General features: G+C 43.8%; 1 protein-coding gene across 1 annotated transcript; it reads left to right on the top strand.

Annotated features, from left to right (window-relative positions):
- The first annotated feature begins 657 nt into the window (after positions 1–657).
- CCDC134 (coiled-coil domain containing 134) lies at positions 658–22173 on the top strand. Its single transcript, XM_082241404.1, has 8 exons — positions 658–817; positions 10044–10203; positions 13271–13383; positions 14925–15046; positions 16741–16825; positions 18538–18719; positions 20037–20108; positions 21420–22173. The coding sequence occupies exons 3-8, from the start codon at positions 13281–13283 to the stop codon at positions 21543–21545; spliced, it is 690 nt and encodes a 229-aa protein (XP_082097530.1). The 5' UTR covers positions 658–817; positions 10044–10203; positions 13271–13280; the 3' UTR covers positions 21546–22173.
- The last annotated feature ends 1682 nt before the right edge of the window (positions 22174–23855 follow it).

Raw genomic sequence — 23855 nt, 5'->3', positions numbered from 1 at the left:
AAATAAATAAAATTTAATAATTTATTGCTCATAAGTGGCTGGAAAGGCTGGAAATCCTATTCTCACTCACCTAAGGGTAAATCCCAGTGTCCTCAACGTGTCTTACTTTGGGAGTAACGTCCAGCAATGCACTTTTTTTGCCTGCTGTGATCATGCAATTGTTGGGTCTTGTAAAGCGAGGCACCTCTCATGTCCCAGTCTAGCCAGATGGATATTGGTAAAAGCGTCCTTCATATTTATAACAGAGACAGAGTACCTGTGCTTGCTAATTATTATTGCAACTGATTAAACAGCAAGCAGGTGTTCTCATTAATCACTAATTGCTTCCTGCGCTCACCCCGCTTCCCCGGACCAAACTTGCGCGCAGTCTAAAGAACTCCTCTAATTGCCTTTCAATGCTGATTATCATTTACACGCTGCTTCTCCCAGTATGTGCAGTACAGTAATTGCTTCCGAAATTCTGTGTGTGGGTTTCTGGTTTTTTAAAATTCACCACCCACCATGCAAATCAGCACCTGGCATTCCCCCTATTAGTAAACGTGGCTGTTTCCCCTGCTTACAGCTTTGTAAACGTGGTGATGGGGAGAGATCTACCCATTGGAAGAACTACAACACAGAGGCCTCTGGGAAGCGCACGGAGGAAATGACGCGCCCGTGCAGGGCATGCTGGTGTGCTTAGCAAGCGAGGCCAGTCCGCTGGGGAAAGCTGCCGGGAAAAGGAAGAGCGGCTCCAGCATGACAGCCTCGCCAGAGTGAGCTGCTGCTGCTGCTGCTCGGGCGACTGGAGACGCCGCGTGCCCTTTTCCGGGCAATGCAGGTGAGGTTCCTTCCCAGGGGCTCGAGAGCGAGGGTCGCTTGGGAAGCGGGCAGCTTCCACCCCGTGCGATCCCAAGCTGCTTCTCGACGGGCGGGTTGGGTTTACCGAGCCCCAGATCGCGCTGCCTGCAAACTGCCAGGCTGGCAGCAAACTGCTCCGTAGTTCTGAGCGCCTCCGATCCTGCAAATGCAGCCGAGGGAGAAGGAGGAGGAGGAGGAGGAGGGCGAGAATGGAAACGTCGAAGCCCTTCGGGAGAGCCAGGCCCCGAGGAAGCGGGAGGTCCCGGGAGCCCCAGTGCATCGACCAGGGAGGGGGGCGGCGGCGGCAGCAGGTGGCGGGGATCGGACTTCTGCTGCAGCCCCGGATCCGCGGGAGAGCGCGCGCTTGGGCGGTCCGCTGCCTGAAATCGGGAAGGAAGGACCGCGCGGCTGCGGGGAGCGAGTGCGGATCGCCCTCGCTTTCTTCGCTGCTCGCGTAGGCAGGCTGAGCGAGGCGGCCGAGAACTTGTCTCTGCAAACTTGGGGGAGCGCGCGGGGGGTTGCCGGCGTCGCGCCCTTGGGGGAGCGAGGTCCTCCGGCGTGTTAAACTAGACTACGGAGATGTATTTAATCACTACGTAGCTCACGCTGTCCGCTGGTGAGACGCCCCTCGCAAGAAATAGCTGCGGAATGATCATGATCGATGCCACAAAGAAAGAGGATCCTGTCACAGCAGTCATTCTAAACTAATGGAGGAAGGTGCTCTGGTCTACACCGTAGTAATGATGATTTTGGTGGTGAATTAAGGTGCAAAGCTCTCCTCCGCGCGGTGTCTGTTCGGGTCTTTTGCACTTTTCGTCTTCCCTGATCAGCAGGCCCGCATTTCGTCCAGCTTTATAAAAGGGTTCTTGAGGTCGGGTACCTAGTACCCATCGCATCCTGAGTCCCAGGACTAAGCAGCAAAAGGGTTTTCACCTTGATCTTGATTTTATATAGACGCACAAAATGCAAAATGAATTATTTTCTGTGTTGGTAAGAGAGAGAAAAAATATTTTGCCCGTTTTTTAGTTAGCACCACAAACTCTTTTCATGTTATCTAGTAGCTGCTATACAAGTTCAGTCCTGCAACATTTTATATATTATTTTTTGGGATTATCTGAAACAATTTTTTAAAAAAGAGCTCTACACATATTTGTCACACATTCTGAAAAGCTCTGTTTGCAGATATTTGGGGAAACTGGAATAGTATGTACCTAAATTTTACTCAAGAGCCGACCCATTGAAATTAATTAACTAAGGTTCATTTTAGTGGATCTACTCTGAGTCCAAGTTAGCTGAATACCAACCCCAGTAGTTGCAAATTTAGGTTGTTGGGTTTTTTTTTTTGGTCAAGTTGAGCATATAACAAACAATACCCTAGGAGGGCCTAGAATAGAAAGGCCCTGAATCTAGACATACCCTTGTTTCTCTCTGGAATCCAATACCATTTATCACAGATGCCAGAGGGGTTTCGACAGCTGCGTTAGCATGCATGTTTAAAAACATATCTTTCTACAGAAGTAAATTGAGGCATGAAGAAGCTCAGTTACTACTGCCATCACTATGACAAGCTCCAAGGTTAGGGGCCTTGTTTGATACTGTGTTAGATGATTTTGGAACATGAGGTTGCCTGCAGATTAAGTTTTTGGGGTGGATGAATCTGCAAAGCCCCCGAATCGGTTGCTGTAACTGCTGTGCTCTCTCACACACACCTCCTTGCACTACATTAATGACTTTTCCTATGGCATATTGCATTAAACTAGTTTTTTTTTTTCCAAATTTGTCAACTTAAACCATAGTGTCTCTTTTAGTTCTCTGATAGTGACTATAGTGTGGCATTTGTTTTGATCCTGTTATTTACTTGCAATGGAGCTGGCTTCCAGGGTTTGTAGGATTGCAGCCTTAAACCCTTAATTATACTTGTAACTCCATTAAGCATTTATTTCCCATGAAATTTATGTTCAAGGCACTCTTGCTATTCTTTACTGTTGAACTTGAATGTGACCTTTGCAACTCTCTTTATTACTTGTAGGTATGTCATTTGACTCTTGAAGCCAACACCAGTGATTCCATGTGGATCCTCTTACAGATTAACTATTGGATTTACTATTATTTAGCATTTGATAATCGCCCCGTAACACTGATCTCTGGACAATGTGCAACAAAAAGTTACAAAATAATAAAATACAAATAATTCAATATAAATGCAACACATTCCCAAACTGCACAGATTGTTTATATCTAATAACCATTACACTCAAATTCACCTTGTCACATGGAGAGCAGAAACCACCTTGTAAGAGCTAAAAACATAAGAGCAAAGAGCAAGACAGCCCCAATGAATGTAGATGTATACTAATAATATTAATTAAGAATGAGAGAATGTTGAAAGACCTGGGAGAATAGAAGTTGTTTTTCCTTGGCACTGAAAGGTCATCAACATATGTGCCAGGTGTGCCTCTTCTAGGCATAGTGTTTCATAATAGGGGGCCACCACTGAGAAGGTTCTTTTTATCATCGTAATCTTGCACACTTCCATTTGCATTGGTGATTGTAGAAAGGCCTTCAGTAATGATCTTTGGGCATGGGCTTGTATGTATGGGAAATGGCATTCATTTAGATCTGAAGGTTCTATGCTATGCAGAATTTCAAAGGTCAAACCCAGCACTTTGAATTAAGCCTGGAAGCGGATTGTCCTACCCTCTGTTGAGGAAACTATACCTCTTACTGCCTTGTTATATTTGCCTCCACTCTTTATTCTTTTCTGCTTCATGTCTTGTCTACATGGCTGCACAACGAATGGAACTTGCTTCTGACACTGAGCTTCTTCACCTGGTGCTACTTTGATTACATATTATAAGAACGCAGTATTATAAGAGAAGAATGTTTTGGACTACAATTCCCATCATCCCTGACCACTGGTCCTGTTAGCTAGGGATCATGGGAGTTGTAGGCCAAAACTTCTGGAGGGCCTCAGGTTGGCGATGCCTGCCTTATCCCAATCTCTAGACTAAGGCTGTGGTCTAATAAACACTCACCTAGGAGTAAGTCCCATTCAAACTCAATGGAGATTACTTAGGAGAAGACATATACAAGATTGCAATGTGATAATGATGTATTCACTATGCCACCTTCCTGCCTATTTTGGGCAGTATATCCAGGGATATCCAGTACTGTGGGCTCAGTCTTTTCTTAGACTGTTGCTCTCATCAGCCAGAGCCAGCACAGCCAAAGGTGAATTATGATGGGGACTGGAGCCCAACAATATTTGGAGGGCATCATATTAGTTACCCTTCATGTAGCTAAGCCCTTTGGAGGGTTTTTGTTTTGCTCTTTGGCTTCTGTGTGTAGGTGCATCTGCCATGTTGCTAATATGCTTATGATATGATATGATATGATATTCTGCCTCTCATCCTGGATATGTGGTATGCTGCTAATATAGAATAGCATGCCTGGATCCTACCAGTGGCTGCCTGCTGAATACTGCAGAAAGAAGCAGAAGTCAAAGGGATTTTTTTTTACAGTGCTTCAGTTTAATGTTTGCAAATGACAAGATATTTTGTTACAGATATGATTCTGGATTTGCTCCAGTAAATGAATTCTCAGACATATTTTTCAGTGTGTGAAGCAGATTGTTCTTATAAAACATGCTGCTGCTTCTGTAGTGGATATTAAATCTTGTATACAATTGCTGTGTCTTGATCTCCTCCTCACATATATTCCCCTCCCAGGGCACCCTTTCCAGATCTGCAAGGAACACTGAGCATTTAATGCACCCCAAAAGGATACCCCCATGGTGCTCATCTTTGCTTCTCTTGTGTTCTTTGCATTTGTGTTGGGAAAGGAGGCTGCAAAAGATAAGGGCACTTGATGGTGCTTTCTCAAATCCTTCGTAACCTATATTCTGACAGGTTTATGTCCTACTTTTGTGTTGCTCATCGCTTCCTAATTGATAGAATAGCAGTGTGCAGATGACAGTCCGATAGCTGAGCTTTTGAGAATGCCCCCGGGGGTAAACGCAAATAAATTGGATGTTTACCCTCTGAGAACTGGGAAGCGGTGACTCTTCTCTCCTCCACCCCCAGATTGTTGAAATAGAAGCTTTTCTCTTCTAGCTCTGCCCAACCCAACTTGTAAAAGGTTCTGTGGAAACCTTCAGGTGCACAGAGTGCTCCGCAAATTCTTCATTTATCTTCAGAACAACTCTATGCTATCATTTTTTAGCCTCAGAGAAAGTGCTTATGCCCAAGGCTGCCCAATAAGCTTCATGGTGAAGTGGGCATTTGAACCTATATCTCCCCAGATCCAAACCTGGTAGGGGTTGCTGAGTCAATCTCCACCTGAGATCCAGCTTGTCTCCTGGGAAAACCTCAGCAGTGCCAAGAGAGCCTCTGCTGCTCCACAAGTTACTTTGAGCATCCGGTCGCCTGCCTGCTGCAGCAAATGGAATTCTAGTATTGTCCTGCAGTGCACTGGAGAAGCGAGTAGGCGAAGACATGGATTGCAGCAGGGAGCTTAGGTGGGAGGCATAATGGCCACCAGAACTTGCTAACGCTGGCTTTTGAGCTTTCAAAATGAAGGTGTATAAGCCTTATAAAACAAAGGCCAGCTAATCGGCAGCACCACATTTTTGCATTGGCATGGCCTAGCATTAGCACAATACATAGCCTTAATATTTAGGTTGCTGGGTTCAGACTTGTCCCACTGAATAGGGCGGGACTCAGTTCTGAGTAAATATTCATAGGATCGTGATGCACAGTCAGGATTCTGAAGCACTGTTTGCATTGCGCGATGGAAATTGCGAACGCCAAGCAAAGCAAATAGACTTGAATATCTCGTTCATTGTTCCTGGCATCCTTGATGGCATCTTGTTCATTGTGCAGGCAGAACTTGAAGAGTTCAATTGAACAAAAGGTTTTTTGGCTAAGATGCTGAATGGAGAGGTCTAGTACCTGATGGTTGCCCACTTTGTCAGTTTTGTATGAACATGTACACTGGTAAACAGCATTTCCATGCGCTGCTCTGGTTCGCCAGAAGCGGCTTAGTCATGCTGGCCACATGACCCGGAAAAACTGTCTGCGGACAAACACTAGCTCCCTCAGCCTATAGAGCGAGATGAGCACACAACCCCAGAGTTGTCCGCAACTGGACCTAATGGTCAGCGGTACCTTTACCTTTTACCTTGTATTACACACTTGAATCCATTACAGTCAGAGGAATTATTGGAATGCTTAAGATTTAAACACATATGCATTTTCTCCGCAACATTTGGGTCAATGCATGATGACACTGGGCTGGTAATTCAATTTTCTGCTCTTAATGATGCAGCTATAGTTCACCTGCCTCCTTTAAAAGTATTTTCAGTTCTTCTTAAGAAGTTTAAATTATATTGGAATTAGGTTTTATTCTCCTTTATTTGTTAAAACCGGCTAAGAGAAGCCAATGTTCTTGGAGGAGCCCCCCTTCTGCCGCCGTCCCTGTATGTGGAATTACGAGAAGTGGAAAAAAGGAAAAGGCTTTATTGGAGCAGGGTTATATATAAATGTTGAAAGCTTCAAGATGAAAGGCTGGTGTGTCTTTCTCTTTCAGCCCTGTTTTATTTTGTACGGATAATGGTTAGGAAGCCATAGGAAAATTGGTGAACCAGAAAGCCTGGCAGCAAACTGCAATTCCTCTAACCCTCCAATTAAGAGCAGCAAGCTGCTCTGATTTCCATTAGCCCCTCTCGTGGAGCGGGTCTAACTTCTCTGTATGTAGTCATTTGCTGTCTTGTTAGCTGAGGCAGGACTGAGCATGGCTCTCTAGTGGAATATTTATGTGTCACATTTAACCTGTGCTGCAGAGTAAAGATGATATAGTGGTGGTTGTGGTGGTCGAAGTAGTACTGTCAATTGCCACCACTTCATCTTCCTCATGGTTTAAGTCTTGGCAGATATCTTCTATTATATCACCTTTCCTTCTGTCTCATGGAAGCTACTGGTGGCATGTACATCTGTCGCTGTATACAACATTTTCAGTTTCTGCTCTCATAAAGGAAAATAGCCCTGCTGGTAAATGACACAGTCCCACCCCAAATTAGAAAGGTATCTGATCAACATCAGCTTTGCACAGATAACATGACTGGAAAATATCTGTGAATGGGCCGCAGCTGGGCTGTGATAGACTGAAATAGGTTGGATTTTTGAAACAGAAGTACTGAACCAAAGTAAATATCGGGGTGTGGGGAGATCAGAAAAGGAAATAGCAATCAGTAATCGTAACGTCTGGAAAACAAAACTGGATAACAAAAACATTTTAAGAGCTTGCTTCCTTGGAACCAAGTCCCTTTGTGTTCAGTAGCCCTTGCTCCTAGGAAAGTATTTATAGGAGTGCACTTTCTATTATTTTCTGTTAGTTGAATAATTGTATGACTTCAATTGTTGATTTTTTGGGGGGGGTATTGCATCTTACTGTATTCTGTATATACTATTCAGGGTCACTGAAACAAAGAGAGATTGTGAAGAGCTCCAAAATGACCTTGTCAAACTGAGTGAAGTGGGAGATAATAGCAAATGCAATTCATAGAATGGTAGGGTTGGACAGGACTTGCTTTATTCCAGCAGGCCTTTTAATGGTAGTTTAATTTTATAGCTTTCTTCACTGATTCTCATCAGTTGTATTGTATCTTTGTAAACAACTTAGTCTGTTGTAGCTAAATGGTATGTAAATTGTTTTAGTAAACCAGAAATAAAGTTTATAAAATGTGTGGCACGGAGAAAAGCTTTTCTCCCTCTGTTCCCAACACTCGAACTCGTGGCCATCCGATAAAGCTGAACGTTGGAAGATTCAGGAACGATAAATGAAGGCCCTACTACAACTAATACTACTTCATAGCTGAACTTTGGAATGTGCTCCCACCGGAGGAGATGATGGCCACCAACTTGCAAAATACAAATTTATGGAGGAGAGGGCTATTGGTGATGGCTATTAGCTATGATGACTATGTTCCGCCTCTGTGGTTGGAGGCAGTGATGCTTTTGAGTTCCAGTTGCTGGAAACCACAAGAGGGTAGAGTGCTCTTGTGTTCATGTCCCATTTGTGGGATTCCCATAGGCTAGCCACTGTGAGAACAGGATACTGGATTAACTGGGCCAATTGCCCTGATCCAGGAAGCTCTTCTTATGCTGTTGTGTACTGCCCTGAAAACTTCGTTGATCATCATCTTCTTCTTCCTTGGAAATATTGCCTCTGACAGCTGAGACAGAACATAGCCATCAAGCCTAGTAGCCATTGGTTGCCGTAAGGCTATCCTAAATTCCTGACAGTGTTAAGAATACTGGTACATCTTTGCATTACTTTACCAAACATGCTCTCTTGGAGGTAAAAACAAAATAAAAATAGGAGCATGCTCTTATCTATGTCAAGTACCTGAGATAAGCTTGTGCCGCAGAATGCTCTTTACAGTATTTAATGCCGCTTAATGGATTTTTTGCCCCATCCGTGTGTGTAGCTTTCAGCCACTACAACTTGCTTTGATATTGCTCATGGAATAAAACCTATTATTTTCGCATTGTGAAAGTCCTTTTATGCACAGTGTAATTGGTACTTAACATTCACTTCACAGTCTGGACTGTAAGCTCCCAGTGGACCAACCGATCTCTCACTAGCCAGCTCCATCTGTTTCCAAATTTGTTTTGGAATCCCAGGAACAGACAGGAGGCGTCTTCCACCACTGTGGGTGCTTACTTGGGAAAATATCTCAAATTCCTGGGAGCCACATATAATATAACTTTATATATCAAGAGCTTTTCCAAATTCTAGCACCAACTGTTTAAGTATCTAAATGACCAGATGTTTACAGTTCCAGTCTGAACGGTTTTCATCTGCACTTGCCTCTTTGCTTGCATAATACTTGTTTGTTGCTTTTGTTTATGTCTTTATTGCATTTATATCCCATCTTCCCTCCAAGGAGCTCAGGGTGGTGTACGTACCTTTCCTCATTCCTATTTTATCCTCACAATATTTTTTAAATGTGGGTTGTAAAACTAGTTCTTACATTAGAATTTACAGTTTGTGGAGAATATTCTCCAGATAATTTTCTAGCAGAGTATATTGTCTAGAATATTCTCATTCTCGAGAATATTCTCTGGAGAATATTCTCACCTCACTTCACCTCACTACTCACTACTACCAGTGAGATAGGTTAAGCCAAGAGGCAGTGACTGGCCCAAGGTCACCCAGAGAACTTCATGGCTGAGTAGGGATTGGAAGCCTAGTGGCCCACGTCCTGGTCTGACACTCTAACCACTACACCACTGTTTTCCAAAATGGCCCCTAAATAAAGTGTACAGAGAAAAGGTTGGCTTTTCTTCACTAATCATATTTTTATCAACCTCTAGCTTCTCTCTTCCCTCAGTCATTTTTTAAAAACTGAATGAAAATACCTCATAGACTTTGCTTGTAGAGGAGGTCCTCCCACTCCTCAATACTTTGGCTTGTCCTTTTCTGCATGTTTCTGAGGCCTGTGATATCAGACCACAGGTTCACTTCACTATCTAGTATTGTTTTCACTTCATTTCTTAATAATCCCTAGCATGGGATTTAGCTTCTTCACTGCCATTGATGTTGCCACCTTCATCAAAATGTCTTTTTTCCTTATGAGCAGCTCTTCAGCTGTAATGTGAAATTAGGGGTTGTTTTTGCTTGCTAACATTTTGTTGCCCATGCACCTAGTTTGGAGATATTTTCTTGGAGGTCTTTGAGTTTTCGTCATCCTGAATAATTTGGTAACGTCCGCAAATTTGGCCAACTTCTCACTCCAGTTCCAGGCAATTTATAAGCAAAATGATATCTGTCCTGTTATGGTTCCTTGCGTCAGCCCACTGATTCCATCCTTCCTTCTGTTGTTAGATTTGTCCATCTGCTTTGGTGGCAGACTTTGTCAAAAGATTTTTGGAAGTCCAAGAGTATAATGTCTACTGTAAAAGGTTGATGAGAATGGACTTTCTCTTGAAATCCATCAATGTAGATTTTTATCGCTGAAGCAGAAACTGTTACTCAAGGTTTCAGTTTTTTGGGATGTGGAAGTGAAGGGATCCCATGTCACTAAATTTAGGTTGGCCCCACAGGTTTTAATATATTTGAGCTTGTGTGTGGTAAAGTTTGCCTTTAGGGAAAACATTGGTATTGATAGGTGGGCTCTTCCTCAACAATTTTAATTTTTGTTGCAGATAAACTCAACTGAGAAGAACACAATTGTGATGTTGCTGAAGAAGATTCATAGAAAAAATTTCCGGATGATCATTGACTGACGGCTTTGCCTGATGTGGTTTAGTGCGCATCACAATAGCCAGAACAAGTTGTTCTACATTCCTTTATTTGAATTACCAGGTAGAGGTCTTTGTTTTGTTTTTGTCCTTAAATTAAGCTGTGCTCTGAGATGTGCTTGTAGCTAAAGTAGATTTATAACCAGTAATAAAAGTCTGCTGTTGTCATACTCCCAGTTTCTTTTATAGTAAATCTTTTAAAAAGATAACTATAAGTCTATATTACTCTGGGCAAACACTCTTTCTGTATAATGGTAGGGTATACCTAATATAATTTTCTCAATAGTAATTGCATGGGTGGAACCAATCTTAAATATCTTGAATAAATTTACATAGGAAAAATGTCTACAGATAATGAAAACATGTTCTCTGTAGGCGCACCTGTCTCCTGAGGTATAAGCTCTTTATACTCAAAAGCATGTTGTGTTCAAAACACACAACTTAATTAGGATTCTTACTGCAGTCTATAATTCCCTCTTTGTCAATGCAGGAGGCAACTGTTTTGTGGACAAGTCAAAGCCTATTTGGATTTATTTCCATGAATAGGTAACTGTGATCCCCATATAACTGATGAAACTGTAGCATTCCATGTAATTGGAAATCTTGCCATTTTTTAAGCAATAAAGGCATATTGCCTTGCTGGTATCTACATGTAGGAACCATTTTCCTTAATGTTATTGGGCAGGGGTGGCCAAATTCATAAGCCCGGAGGGGAGGGTGAGAGTACTGGAAGTGTGTTTTAACTGGGTCTCTTTGTGCCTGCCATCCACCCCTCCAATTCCCCTTCCTTGCCCACCTCCTTCCTGTCTGGCTTGCTCTCCTGATTTGCCAGCCACCACCTCTGCTCCTAGGGGAATCTCCTTCCCCAGGGATGGGGTCAGGACATCCTTGACACCCCCTCCCTCTCTGTGAGGTCAGGTGGCCCCAGAGCGGCTTTGGGTGGGGACCCTCTTCAAAATCACTGCTTCGACTGTTCTCATCCCTCAAATTGAGACTGGGGCCCAGTGGCAGTATGTCAGGCTCCTCCTTTACATCATGGCCCAAACTGCTGCTACCTCCCATCCTGGGGTCATCATCTTCTTCCTCCTCTTGACACACTCTGCCAATCACACCCTGACCCCAGCAGAGTCATGGAGATCACAACACTTGGTAGCAGGTTTAGTACTTAGGCAGTAATGTGGAAACACATGGCCCTACTTCAAGTGGGGCCAATTCACATTAGGAAATAAATCCTATTGATATCTTATATATCACATTTTTTTGTCCTTTTCTGTTCTGACTAAATGTTTCTGAGATAACCCCTCAACCATGTTTTGGTGTGTTATTTTAATCTGAATGTAGGAACCATCAAAGATTTAAAAAGGTGGTTAGAGATGGAGTCATTGCACCATTTTTTGACTTCATTTCAGACCACTTTGATTTGCGTTCGTCACAACATTCAACATGTCATGGAACCGTCTAGACACAATGCGGCACATTTCTGTAATGTACATTATGTACTGGATTATCTTTTCAGTTAGGGAATAGCACTGCACTCTCATAGCCTAGTCTTCCATTAACATTCATCTGGCAGCAATTCCTGCTCACTTTGTTCCCGTTGAAAGCTAATCAGGTTTCTCTTACTGCATGAGACAACTTCTTACAGAATTGACTCAGGCTTCCTCCTGTTCAGACTTCCTGGCCTAAGAGGATGCTTCATGTTCTGTCACCGTTGATGACTAAACAGTCTGAACCAGTAGCAACACGTTTAATGGATTATCTCACCATCAAGGTTGCGGTTTTGAAGACAATCATTTCAGTGAGAAAAGTGTATGGAAAAGATTGTGCTTCATTGTTGATGGTGCATAAGGACTGCCTTGCATTAAGGCCTATTTTGGAATTACTACCATATTCATTTCACATTAAGCAAACCACAGTTTTGTCAATCATCTTTTCAAATCCTTCAGATGAGCAGAAGTGTGAATTGCATTCATTAGATGTCCATACGGCCATTTGATTTTTACTTGCATTGCACTTGTGAGTTTAGAAAAAGAGGTGCTAAATTTCATTGACTGCTCAAGAAGGAGTAGAGCTTTTTGAGCTTCTTCCCAGACCCTTGCTAGGTTTATTATTTCTGGAGATTCACACATCCTCCACAAGAAGCTCAGCCATCTTCAGCACTGCAGACATGTGTCTCAGTTGCAGCTGTCTGGATGCCAGCAAAGTGGAAGTAGCAGAATGCAATGGCCATTGAGGGCAGAAATTAAACCAGGGTTGGAAGAGCAGTGTTGCAGGGTGATGGACTTCTATTCCCTCTGCTCAGTAGGGAACGCTATAGTCCCCCCATTTGTGGGATTGCACGCTTACTGGGAAACTGCTGTTGTGCAGTCACTTAGCCAGCCCTCCTCCCTGGTTTAAAGGCTGCAGATACCATTGATGCACACCTGCAGCATTAGGAAGAAGCTGAACAGGTTTTTTGGCAGGCGAGCTTGGTGGACAAAATGCCAGTTAAAGGGAGGGATGGAGAGCCTCATGCTCAAAGTTCTAGGCATTTCTGAGATTTGGCCTGTGTTCGCATGGGATTTGCCAAAGAACAGCAGTTACCGGTAATCACAATTTCTGTTTTACTATATTGAGCCACTCCTGGACTGGAAATTTCAAGCCTGTTTTTGTATATTGATCAGATTGTGGATGTGAGACCTGGGGTTTGGATTTGCACACAATGATGTTTGTGGCGATGCTGAAGGACAAGTAAATATCCTCATTGCCAGGGAAAACAGTAACTTCCAGTTTGGCTGCAAGGCTGGTAAAGAAGTGGGTAGATTGGATCATGCGGCTAAAGTCAGGATGTGGCCTGTGAAATGAGTACAGAGGTAGCCAATGTGGTGCCCACTCAATGTAGTTGGGCGCCCACCTGTATGCTGAAGCTCAGTCTTGAAACTTTGCCTATGAGAGAGAGGTTTACTGTCCATTTACTGCCAGTGGTGTCTGTTGCTTTATTTCTTTGTTGTCTTCTCCTACACATGGGGAGTTGCTTATGTTAATGAATATAAATTAGGTAGTGAGAGTGGAGAGATTTCTGTGCTTTAACCTCAATCATTAGAATGATTAAAGTATTCTCCCTTCCCTTTCCCCTCTTCTTTCCATTCCAGGATTTTAAGGATGGATTATTTTCGAGCCTTCACTTTTCTCTTTATGCTGATATTATCCAGAGGCGTCACGGCAGACACAGAGAAGAAAACCCCTGATTCAGGATTAGAAATCTGTATCCTTCTTTCATTGCCTTGATTTTTGTCTGTGAAAGTGGGGTGTAAATGAGAGAGTGTTGCTTGTTAGGGGGCCCTTTTGTGCTTAGCAAGGGTGGAGAAAGGGAGTGGATTTGTAAGCCTTGGGAAAACATGTAGATTTGTACATGTGCATGTAAAAGTATATAAACTGCAAAAGGGTACGCATACATACCACAAGGGGCATTCTGAAGCACTAGGCTGGGGAAAGCTCATCTGAAAGGCCCATGTGAATTAAAATGTCTCTGCCTGGTGCCAAAAGGACATCAGTCACTGCCAGGTGAACCTCCTGGGAAGAGCATTCCAATGTTGACGCTCCACCGCTTCAAAGTCCTCTCTTGCATCCACAGCTGTCTAACTTCCAGACCCTTTCAGCTGCTAAGATAGGCAGAGGGGACCCTCTTGGTAGTTCCTCCACCTTCAGAGACTTGGGGGTGGGGGTGGCATGGCGGATAAGACATTCTCTGTGGCAGCCCCTAAGTTGTGGAACTCCTACCCCAAAGAGGTGTGCCTGGCACCTTCATTTTGCTAGTGAAGTCTCCAAAGACAGAGCCAAAGAGGCCACAAGTCAGGCATGCCTTTTATTCTAAATGTCCCATCTTGCCCAAATACTCTTAAAGGAATTACCAACCATTTCGCCCTTGGGCCTGGTGTATTTTTCTCAGATATGCAGTGTTGTACTGTGTGAGAAGTATAACGACCTTGTCCTTCCCAAATAAGCTATGTACCCCAATACCAACACTCTTTAAAAAGAGAGAGAGAGAGAGAGATCGAGATCTTATCCTGGCTCAGTAATGTCAAATAGCCTTCACTTCCTTCCTAGCTCACTCAACTTTTCCCTCCATACTCTCTGTATGAAAGCCATTCTTCACATGATCTTCATCAAGTTGGAAAACACCACTGTGAAATAGATGGATTCTTTATGCTGACACGGTGATTGCAGCATGGCATGTCACATGGTTCTTCCTCTGGGCAAAAAGTTTCTCTGCTCTTTCTGTTTCAGGAGGGGTTGTATTTTTCTCTCTCTCCTTGACTCTCCCTTGCTTTTAATTGGTAATGTGAACCCTTGTCATTTGTATTTCCCTCTGGATTTATGCTGTCATCCTCCATAGATTCTAGTTTACAGCTGCCAGGCCACCGAGAGCAGATATTCTTTGCAGTCTCCGTAAACTTTATTTATTGTCATTGGCTTTCCCTTAAAGAAACTGGTTGCAGTAGTTAGAAGAAGCCTGGTCCCTTGTAAGGGCTACTTTGATGGAGTGGGCCCCAGATCTCCTATTGCCTTCCCTCTCTGTTCTTAAACTTAAAACTTTTTTAAAAATGGTTCAGAGCCATCATCCATACATAGAAATTAGCATATACGCATTTTATGCAAAGTCTCCAAGTCTTTTTATATACCTAACAATGCCCCAGGGTGAAGGGCAAAAAAGACGCTGGGATTGTGCTATGGGTTGTGGGGAGGGGAACATGGGGCGAGAGTTTGGATGTTCTGTAGCGCATGGTATCCTTGACCAAGTTACAGATAAGAAGCTGTTTGAAGTGAAACGCAAAGACCAGATGAATGCGTTGAAGAACCTGATTGAGCTCAACGATGTGAACCAACAATACAAGATCATAGACATCATGCTCAAGGGTCTTTTCAAAGTGAGCCTTGTCTAACAGAGCGCAGGATTTATTTATTTTTAGTTATGGAATGTTAGATAATCTTAAAAGCAGTGTGTGGGGCCTAAGAACAAGAGTGTAGTGTCTTCGTCAACAATGCTTCTTTACTGGAAAAGGTTGAGGTGGTGGTGGGGAAGAGACTTGGCACTATGACCACCTCACAATTCTAGTGAATTGCTGGTGAATGTAGTGGCTGCCACTCATTCCAGACACAGTTGGTTGTGAGGGGAGGGGAGATGGTACCTCTTAGGGTCTGCTGGTTTTAAATCTACTGTGGGAAGATAGCCTAGGATGGTCTAGGCCTTACCTTAGGCACCCTCACCAAGTGCTTTCTTACACTTCCATCTGCAGAGTAATAATAATAATAATAATAATAATAATAATAATAATAATAATAATAATTTTATTTATACCCCGCCCTCCCCAGCTAAGACCAGGCTCAGGGCGGCTAACAACCAATAATAAAAACAAGTTGATTAAAATACAACTTAAAAACAAGATTTAAATACAACATTAAAACATTAAGATGCAGCCTCTTCACAGGAGGAGAAAGGAAAAAAGAAAGGAGAAGAGGGAATCAAATTGATTCTAAGCCAAAGGCCAGGCGGAACAACTCTGTCTTACAGGCCCTGCGGAAAGAAATCAGATCCTGCAGGGCCCTGGTCTCATGAGGAAGAGTGTTCCACCAGGCCGGAGCCAGTGTTGAAAAGGTCCTGGCTCTGGTTGAGGCTAATCTAACTTCCTTAGGGCCTGGGACCTCTAGGGTGTTGCTATTTATGGACCTTAAGCTCCTCCTTGGGGCATACCAGGAGATGCGTTCCCGTATGTACGAGGGTCCTAGGCAGGTAGCGACCATTTTAGGTGTGTCCAATTGATGCACAACTGCCGATGCATGGGCCCTTTTTGACCCAGAAAAGGATGGAATGGAGGCAGAACGGGCTTATGCACACCTCTGCTGATGTGCATGGCAGCGAGGAATGGAACCCCATGCAAAATGGTCACCGCCTGTATGTATGTAGAAGAGCACTTTCAGCACCTGCTCCATAAAAATGGATTGCCTTACATTGTAGATTTGCCCAATGCATGGGTCTGCACATTCAGGACCAGCATGAGATCTTAGTTGTTCTTCTGGGCTGGTATTTGGTTGGGTTTAAATGAATAGCTGAGGTATTATATTAGACTAGGTACTTGAGAAGTGATTTGCAGCTTATCGATGGTAGCATCACATCGCATGGAGAAGGCGGTTGTGGCTTCATACAGTTGCTGTTTGTCTGTGGCCCCCACCTGCTTGGCCAACAAGCTCCATTTTGCGCTGTGTGATGTAACCGTGTCGCAGCACAAATGTTCCTGTGTGTTTTGTGCTTGCTACCGCCAAGCCTGTTGAAACCAGACTCGGTCCAGGAACTGCAGCTGTTGGTTCCTCCGCAAATAATGTGAGGGGTTTTGAAGGGCTGGGATATTCATTCTCACAATTTGGTTTCCTGGCTTTTGAGGTTGTTATTTCCCCCAAGTTTCCTCATCTGTCAGGGCTGTGTCAGATGGGCATTCGTAGCAGAGCAGAAGAGGTGGGGGTGTGCGGCTGAGAAGAGGCTGTTGCTGGCAGCACAGGTGTGGGAAAGACATGTTTTTGGCAGGAGCTGATATCAACCATGTCCGCTTTCTGTTGTGATGTGCAGGTTCTTGAAGACTCGCGGGCTGTACTTATAGCAGCAGATGTTCCTCCAGATGGGCCGTTCCCTCAGGATGAGAAGCTAAAGGATGGTGGGAGCTCTTTGCTTTATAATCCCGATTTCTCCATCCATCATTCTGTAGCCATTAAGTTTGTAACAATGAGCTGTTCTGGCATTACAGCTCTCGCTGCCATTTTGGCGACTCTTGCTTAGCCACCCCTGTCACTTCTGTTCTTGTGTGTCATCATTTCTGACATTTGCAAAGGTCCTGGGATGGGAACAGAGCCAAATGAGGCTACATAGCATATGGTACATGAAGCAGAACAGAATCTTATTACTTCGCCTGTGCATATAATGGAAAGTTAACACTCCTAAGGCTGGTCAGTATCATTAAACAGGGACGTGTGGCTTCATTCAGATTGATAGCCAGTTTCTCCCCACCCCCGGTCGGATTCTGCAACTGGAACCCTTGGTTTTGTGACTGGACTAAATGTATGCAGATTTGCACTGTCTACAGAGAGGTACATGAATTTACAGTTTGAGACTGGCTGGTTATGTTTCCGGTCACTTTTAAAAAATGTTTGTTGAGCAAAGAAAAATTAAGAGAGTGGAAAAGGAAGGGCAATTGAACCTATGAGGGCAGCCAGAATTTAAGCTATTGCAGCATGAAAATGGCAGGTACTTGTAGAGAAGCAGAGATTCCAGTTCTTTTGTCCAAGGTACTGATTTAGTATATTAAGGTATCCTACCTTGTGCTTTTGGCTGGTGTTTTTTGGCCATGCAGATTTCCAGAATTAAATCCTCATTTAAACTGTTGATGCCAGCCACCTAGACAATGAGCAGCAGTAGCCTCCCCCCAACAGTGCTACTGCCATCAATATCTGTAATGAAGGGAAGGATATAGTTTCAATAGTTTTCCTTTGCACTGATCACAGGTAGCCTGAACCCACCTGGAATTCATTCTCTTATAATTTTGAAAATACTATGCGACTTCTATTTCCTTTGAATAGCTGTAGGAAAAAATATGTCAGATTGAATGACACACTACTTTGGGTTCCTTGCCAGATTTGTAGGCTGCTAGCTTGCTTTCTGGATTTCTGAAGTTCACAGATTTGGATGTGAGCATATTAATCTGTCCCACCAATATTTTATTTTCAAATGCTGTGTACGTAAGGTTGAGCCCTCTTTTTCTGTATTCATAAACTTGGAATAAAATATAAACCCTTTTCTGTACAGTCACCAACATAGATTAAATGTAAAGGTACCCCTGACCGTTAGGTCCAATCGCGGACGACTCTGGGGTTGCAGCGCTCATCTCGCTCTATAGGCCAAGGGAGCTGGTGTTTGTCCGCAGACAGCTTCCGGGTCATGTGGCCAGCATGACTAAGCCGCTTCTGGCGAACCAGAGTAGCGCACGGAAACACTGTTTACCTTCCCGCCAGAGCGGTACCTATTTTCTACCTGCACTTTTGACGTGCTTTTGAACTGCTAGGTTGGCAGGAGCAGGGACCGAACAATGGGAGCTCACCCCATCGCAGGGATTCGAACCGCCAACCTTCCGTTCGGCAAGCCCTAGGCTCTGTGGTTCTATTATTCTATTCTATTCTATTCTATTCTATTCTATTCTATTCTATTCTATTCTCCCCTCCCTTCTCCTCACTCACATAAGCAATAGGAATGGTTAGAGTGTGTTGAGGTGGTACGCACCCTGCATTTGGATTCTATGTTTATTCTCATGGAACTTGTCTGATCTCTACCAGCGGTAAAACTCCTGATTTCTCATTTGTGGCTCTTTACCTCTAGCATATTCCCATGTGGTGGAGAACACTGCATTTTTTGGTGATGTAGTCCTGCGTTTTCCCAAGATAGTACATCATTACTTTGACCGCAACTCCAACTGGAACAACCTGATTCGCTGGGGAATTGGCTTCTGCAATCAGACAGGTGTATTTGACCAAGGTCCGCACTCACAAGTCCTCGGATTGGTAAGACTTCTGGTTTGACTTCTGCTCTGATGTTGTTGGCCTCTGATAATGGCCAACAATGGGTTGGCAATGTGGGATAAAGGAATATTAGTTGACGGAAAACCAATAATCTAAGGATTGCTTCAGTCGTTTCAGTATCTGTATATGGAGGGTGCTTTTGTGTAGGAACTAGCATGAAGCTTGCATAAAGATGGTAATATGCAACTTATATGCGCATTTCACACTATGTGTGCACACTGAGTAGTAATGACTTTTGCTTCTCAGCAATAGTATAATCCAGTGGCATAGCGTGGGGGGTGCAGGGGGGGCTGGCCGCACCGGGCGCAACATCTGAGGGGGGGGCGCTAATCTAGTGGAAGAGACTCAAGTGCTAAAATCCACAGGTTAGGGGGCGCAAATTACTTGCCTTGCCCCGGGTGCTGACAACCCACGCTACCCCACTGGTATAATCCATTCATACATGTGTTGTTGTTTCTTTCTTTCTTTCTTTCTTTCTTTCTTTCTTTCTTTCTTTCTTTCTTGGGTTTTATAAACAAGAATAATGGTATACAAATAAGTATACCAAGTTTTCTCATGCCACTTGTATATCACAAAAACAGCATAATAAATGTGGAAAAATATCTACATGTTTCATTATTAGAGGTCAGTAGATAAGTTCTTGATTCATGAATTGGTTTAAACCAGCCATAGGCAAACTTGGCCCTCCAGACGTTTTGGGACTACAACTCCCATGATCCCTGGCTAACAGGACCAGTGGTCAGGGATGATGGGAATTGTAGTCCCAAAACACCTGGAGGGCCAAGTTTGCCTATATCTGCTTTAAACAATTAGGAAGAAAAGAGGGGGAGGGGGGAATGATGAGTGGGGTGGGGTAGTTATACTTCTATTCTTCTACTTTGTGTGGGGTTAGGGTTAGAGTCACTTGTTGTATTTCCTTGGTGGTGCATTCAACTGTATGGCTGCACATTTCTGCATCTTGGTCTCTGATAGGCTGCTTTAGCTCACAGCAACCCTTTAAGCCATGCTACCTTTGTGCGCAGCCTATGCGGTTTCCTGATAATTTACACAGCAAGTGAATGAATTGCAATATCAGTGGTTCAGCCCATAAGGGGCATCAAAACTTCTTGCATTTGCAGTACCCTTAATTTGGGAGGGATAGTTTTTTCACATTTGGGGGAATTTGCACTGAACTACCAAATGAGGCTGGGAAGCTTCAATGGCGGGTGATGTAGTTGCAGGAACTGAGAAGCAGGCAGCAGAGTGAGAAGATTACAAGACATGTGAATGAAGCTGATCTCCACTATTTTTCTTCTGCAGATGGCTCAAGAGCTTGGAATAAGTGAGAAATCTCCAGAATACCGGAACCCCTTTAAAACAGACAATTCTGAAGTAAGATAATAAAGCCATTAGTGCACCTTGCCTGTTTTTACCTATCCTGGCCATTGGGTTGCTGACACCTTTCTGGGGCTTGGCAAGGGAAGAAATGGGCAGCACTGCTTCATGGCGGATATGTGGTAATCCCTAGGCACGACTAGCTGGTAATAGTGACTCTGTTCTCCGCAGCAACTTCCAGTGTGGAAATCTTGTGCAGCCAGCAAAATGCACACTTGGTTGCATGTTTGGCTGACAGTTCATATTGTTACCTCCAAAGGGAAATTGAAAAAGGAAGCCAGCGCATCTGCACAACCTGTAGAAGTTCCCCTTCTGATGTGACAACCCAGCACTGCAGCTGGATGCAGGCACTGACCATGCGCTCAGCTTGCCACACAGAAATCTCATCTGGAGCTGCCCACAGTGGCCATGCTCAGTTGCATTTGGTACTTGATGCATGTTGCATCAAAGGCAGCTGCAGATGCCTATTTCTTTCCTCTGTCTCTTTCATATCTGGACCGATTTAGCTGCTTTGCAAAGCAGATTGCCCCTGGAAATAGGTTTTTGAGTAGAATAATTATCATAGCTCAGGACATGGGAGCTGCACCTATTGAGACCTTTCCTAGTTTTTTGTTCCAACTAACGCAGATTTGCAAATAATGCCATACATGTTATTAGCTAACAAAAGTGTTTGTTGACATAGATATGTGTGACATAGTTGTGTTGTTGTTTTTTAGAGTGCCAGAATTTATTCATTTTATTTTATATTCCACTTTTCCTCCAAGGATCTCAAAGTATTGTACATGGTTTTCCCGCCCCGCCCCCAACCTCATGTGAAAAAGCCCTGTTAGGTCAGTTAAGTTGTGAATGAGAGACTGGTTTATGGTCACCCAGTGAACCCTGATCTCCCAGGTCCTTGTCCAACACTACAGCACAAAGCCTCTTTATCTTTCTTTTATTCACAGAAGTGACTGAGGCACTTGACTAGGGTTCTACAGGTAGCTCCATGAAATAATCAAGAGTTGACTTTGGAATCCTAATAAGTTCTCTGTTCCGGTGACTATTGGGAACCCCCTTTTCCATAGAGATGCCATTTCCAACGCACAGCAGTAGTGCAGATCCAAGAAGACTATCCCCAATCCATTATTTGTGGATGGGATTATATAATCTAAAGCCAAATTCATGTCTCCTGAATCCAAGTCATTGAAACTACAGATATGAAAAACAGGTGCAAGTGGCAGGAGGAGGTGTAATTGGCTAACTGTGAGGCTTGTGCGCAGAACTGTCTCTTTGTTCCCACGTGGCTGAGCTCATCCTGTTCCCTGTCAGTTTTTCCCCAGTGCGGACACATTCCAGAAGGCTCTCCGGGAGGAAGAGAAGCGAAGGAAGAAAGAGGAGAAGCGGAAGGAGATCCGCAAGGGGCCTCGCATCTCCCGCTCACAGTCGGAGTTGTAATGCCGCCACCTGCTCCTGTCACCGTGACTTGCCCTGGGTGGGAGATGGAAGCTGCTGGGAAAGGCGCATCCCAGTCCCTTGGTGACCTCAGGAAAACGCCAGGATGTTGCGGTTTTGTTTTGTAAGGTTTTGGAAGTTTGTTTCTTCTTTCAGCAAGACGTTGGCTAACGACTGGATTGAGCTGTGGGAAGCGCCTCAGGCAGAGATTGCGGTCTTTGAGCACATCTTCCCTTATGGGAAGGCTTTTTCGAGTAACTGGAATGTACAGAGTTTGTCAGAGGCTGTTCCTCATGTCTCTGTGTATTTTTGTTTCATGTGGCTTTTGCCAGTTTGTAACGCTTAGGGAGAGGGGCGGCGAAAGGGAAGTTCTCTGGCTCATGCCACCTCTGCAGTTCATAACACCAGAGGTTGTGAATTGTTGTGCAGTCAGAATGGTAAGGTAACACAGAGTTGCAAGATTAACTTGAGCGGGCAGCAGAATCACCTTCAAAAAGTTAAGGGTTCTAAGAGTTATGGGTTAAGGACATAGATTCCTTGGGATTATTTATGCACTGACAGAGTACTCCTTTTGAATGTACCTAGGATACGTCAAAGAGGTGCTGTTATTAAAATGCCGTAATAATCCACACTCATTTCTGGTTCTATGGTGTCAAAGTCTTCCTCTTTTTTCCACAAGGCTGTTAAACCATTTTTTCTCATAAAAGAGGAGGAGGACGGGAATTAATGTGGTTAATTTTGGCTTGAGAAGATGAACAGCACGGTCGGGTCGTCATCAACGAGCATTTGCACTTGACAGTTTTGCCATATTGTACTGGTCTGTTGTAACAAAAAGCACAAAGACTTTTGTGGCACTTTCAAGACTTAACACATTTATTATTTGTCATCAACGGTGCCACTACTGCACAATGGGAAATTACTGAAACATTCAAGGAGATGGGAGATTTCATTCCCCTTCTTTATGGTGAAGGGAACTTATCTGCTCATCTTTGTGAGGCACTAGAAGAGCTAGAGAGAAGTGATTATGTAAATTTCTTCAGCTTCTATTGTCCAGTGGGTACAGAGTGGAACTGCTGTGTCCATAATTGCTGACTCTTGACTGTTTCAGTACATCCCCATCCCTCAGTTAATGGTGCCGTCGCAATCTTGGTGAAGACCTTTAATTTGAAATGTCAAGATGAGATACTCACTTGCCACTGTTCTTACTCCGAGGAAAAGCAGACAGTCTGACAGTGTAGATTTTGTTCTCTCGGTGGTTCTTCTCTGCTTGCCTATCGATTGTGTCTTTATTACATGGTCAGTGAAATTCTGAGGGAATTGTCCTTCCCACCCAGTCTACTGCCTTATTGCTCCACAGGAACAAGCTGCCTTTTCTCTTGACTTTTTCAAGCATTCCATTTAGGTTTGGACCTGGAGCTAAGTTCGTTTTGGATTCCAGCTGTACTGTACTTGCTCTCATAGCAAAGGCCAGCCAGCCTTGCCCACAGTATGGTCAGTGTTCCCTTTTAATTCCTGCTACTGATTTCTCCCTAGCCTGCTGACTTGTAGGCCTGTATACTGCAGGCATTCAGCATGAAGCCACTGTGCAGTTTGCCACAATGGGTAGCTCTTGTTCAAGACTGGGATAGATTTACACCAGCAAGATTATCTCCAAACACTGATTAACTGGAGTATTGTATTTCCCCTAAGTGTGATGACCCCTCACTGTCATGAGCAGCGCTATAACTTGGCACACTACTTGTTGGTTTGGACCAATCTTGCCAGTGGCAGATTGTTTTGTGGGAAAGGAGGGTTTTTAGGGGACATTTCAGTTTGACTTGCTGCCTTTGGGCTGTTTTACAAGGTTAGAGATGGTGACGACTTTTATTATCAAAATTACATTTGCTTTGGTTTTGGATATGTATTTAAATGGACTTTGCTTTTCTTGAATAAAACAGAAAATTGTAAAAAAAAATGCAAACATTTGTCACTGGCTTGTGAGGCATGGTTCTTGATAGCATGGGAAATACTTTTTACGATTGTCAATGAAGACATTCAAACGCAGGACGCAAGGGAGAAACGTGCTAAGAGGAAGGCATGCTTGGCAAATCCACACCATGATCAACTCCCTCCCAGAAACCAATGTCCCCACTGTGGAAGGACGTGTGGATCCAGAACTGGCCTCCACAGTCACTTATGGACTCATTGTTAAAACCGTGTTTATGGAAGACAATCTTACTCGGCTATGAGTGATCGCCAGAGAAGAAAAGACAGACTCTCTTTAATGTGTGACGTAAAAGTAGGACTGTTTCAATGTTGTTTTCTTGGCTGGAG

Source organism: Podarcis vaucheri (genome assembly GCF_965113315.1).
Source record: "Podarcis vaucheri genome assembly, chromosome: 10".
Classification (NCBI taxonomy): Eukaryota; Metazoa; Chordata; class Lepidosauria; order Squamata; family Lacertidae; genus Podarcis; species Podarcis vaucheri.
This window is presented reverse-complemented; position numbering and strand designations above follow the sequence as displayed.

Excerpts from the sequence above, each read along its gene's own strand:
- CCDC134 (XM_082241404.1), top strand. The coding sequence starts at position 13,281 with ATGGATTATTTTCGAGCCTTCACTTTTCTCTTTATGCTGATATTATCC. Across the intron at positions 13,384-14,924 it reads TGATTCAGGATTAGAAATCT|ATAAGAAGCTGTTTGAAGTG; the intron begins GTATCCTTCTTT and ends ACCAAGTTACAG. Across the intron at positions 20,109-21,419 it reads TTAAAACAGACAATTCTGAA|TTTTTCCCCAGTGCGGACAC; the intron begins GTAAGATAATAA and ends GTTCCCTGTCAG.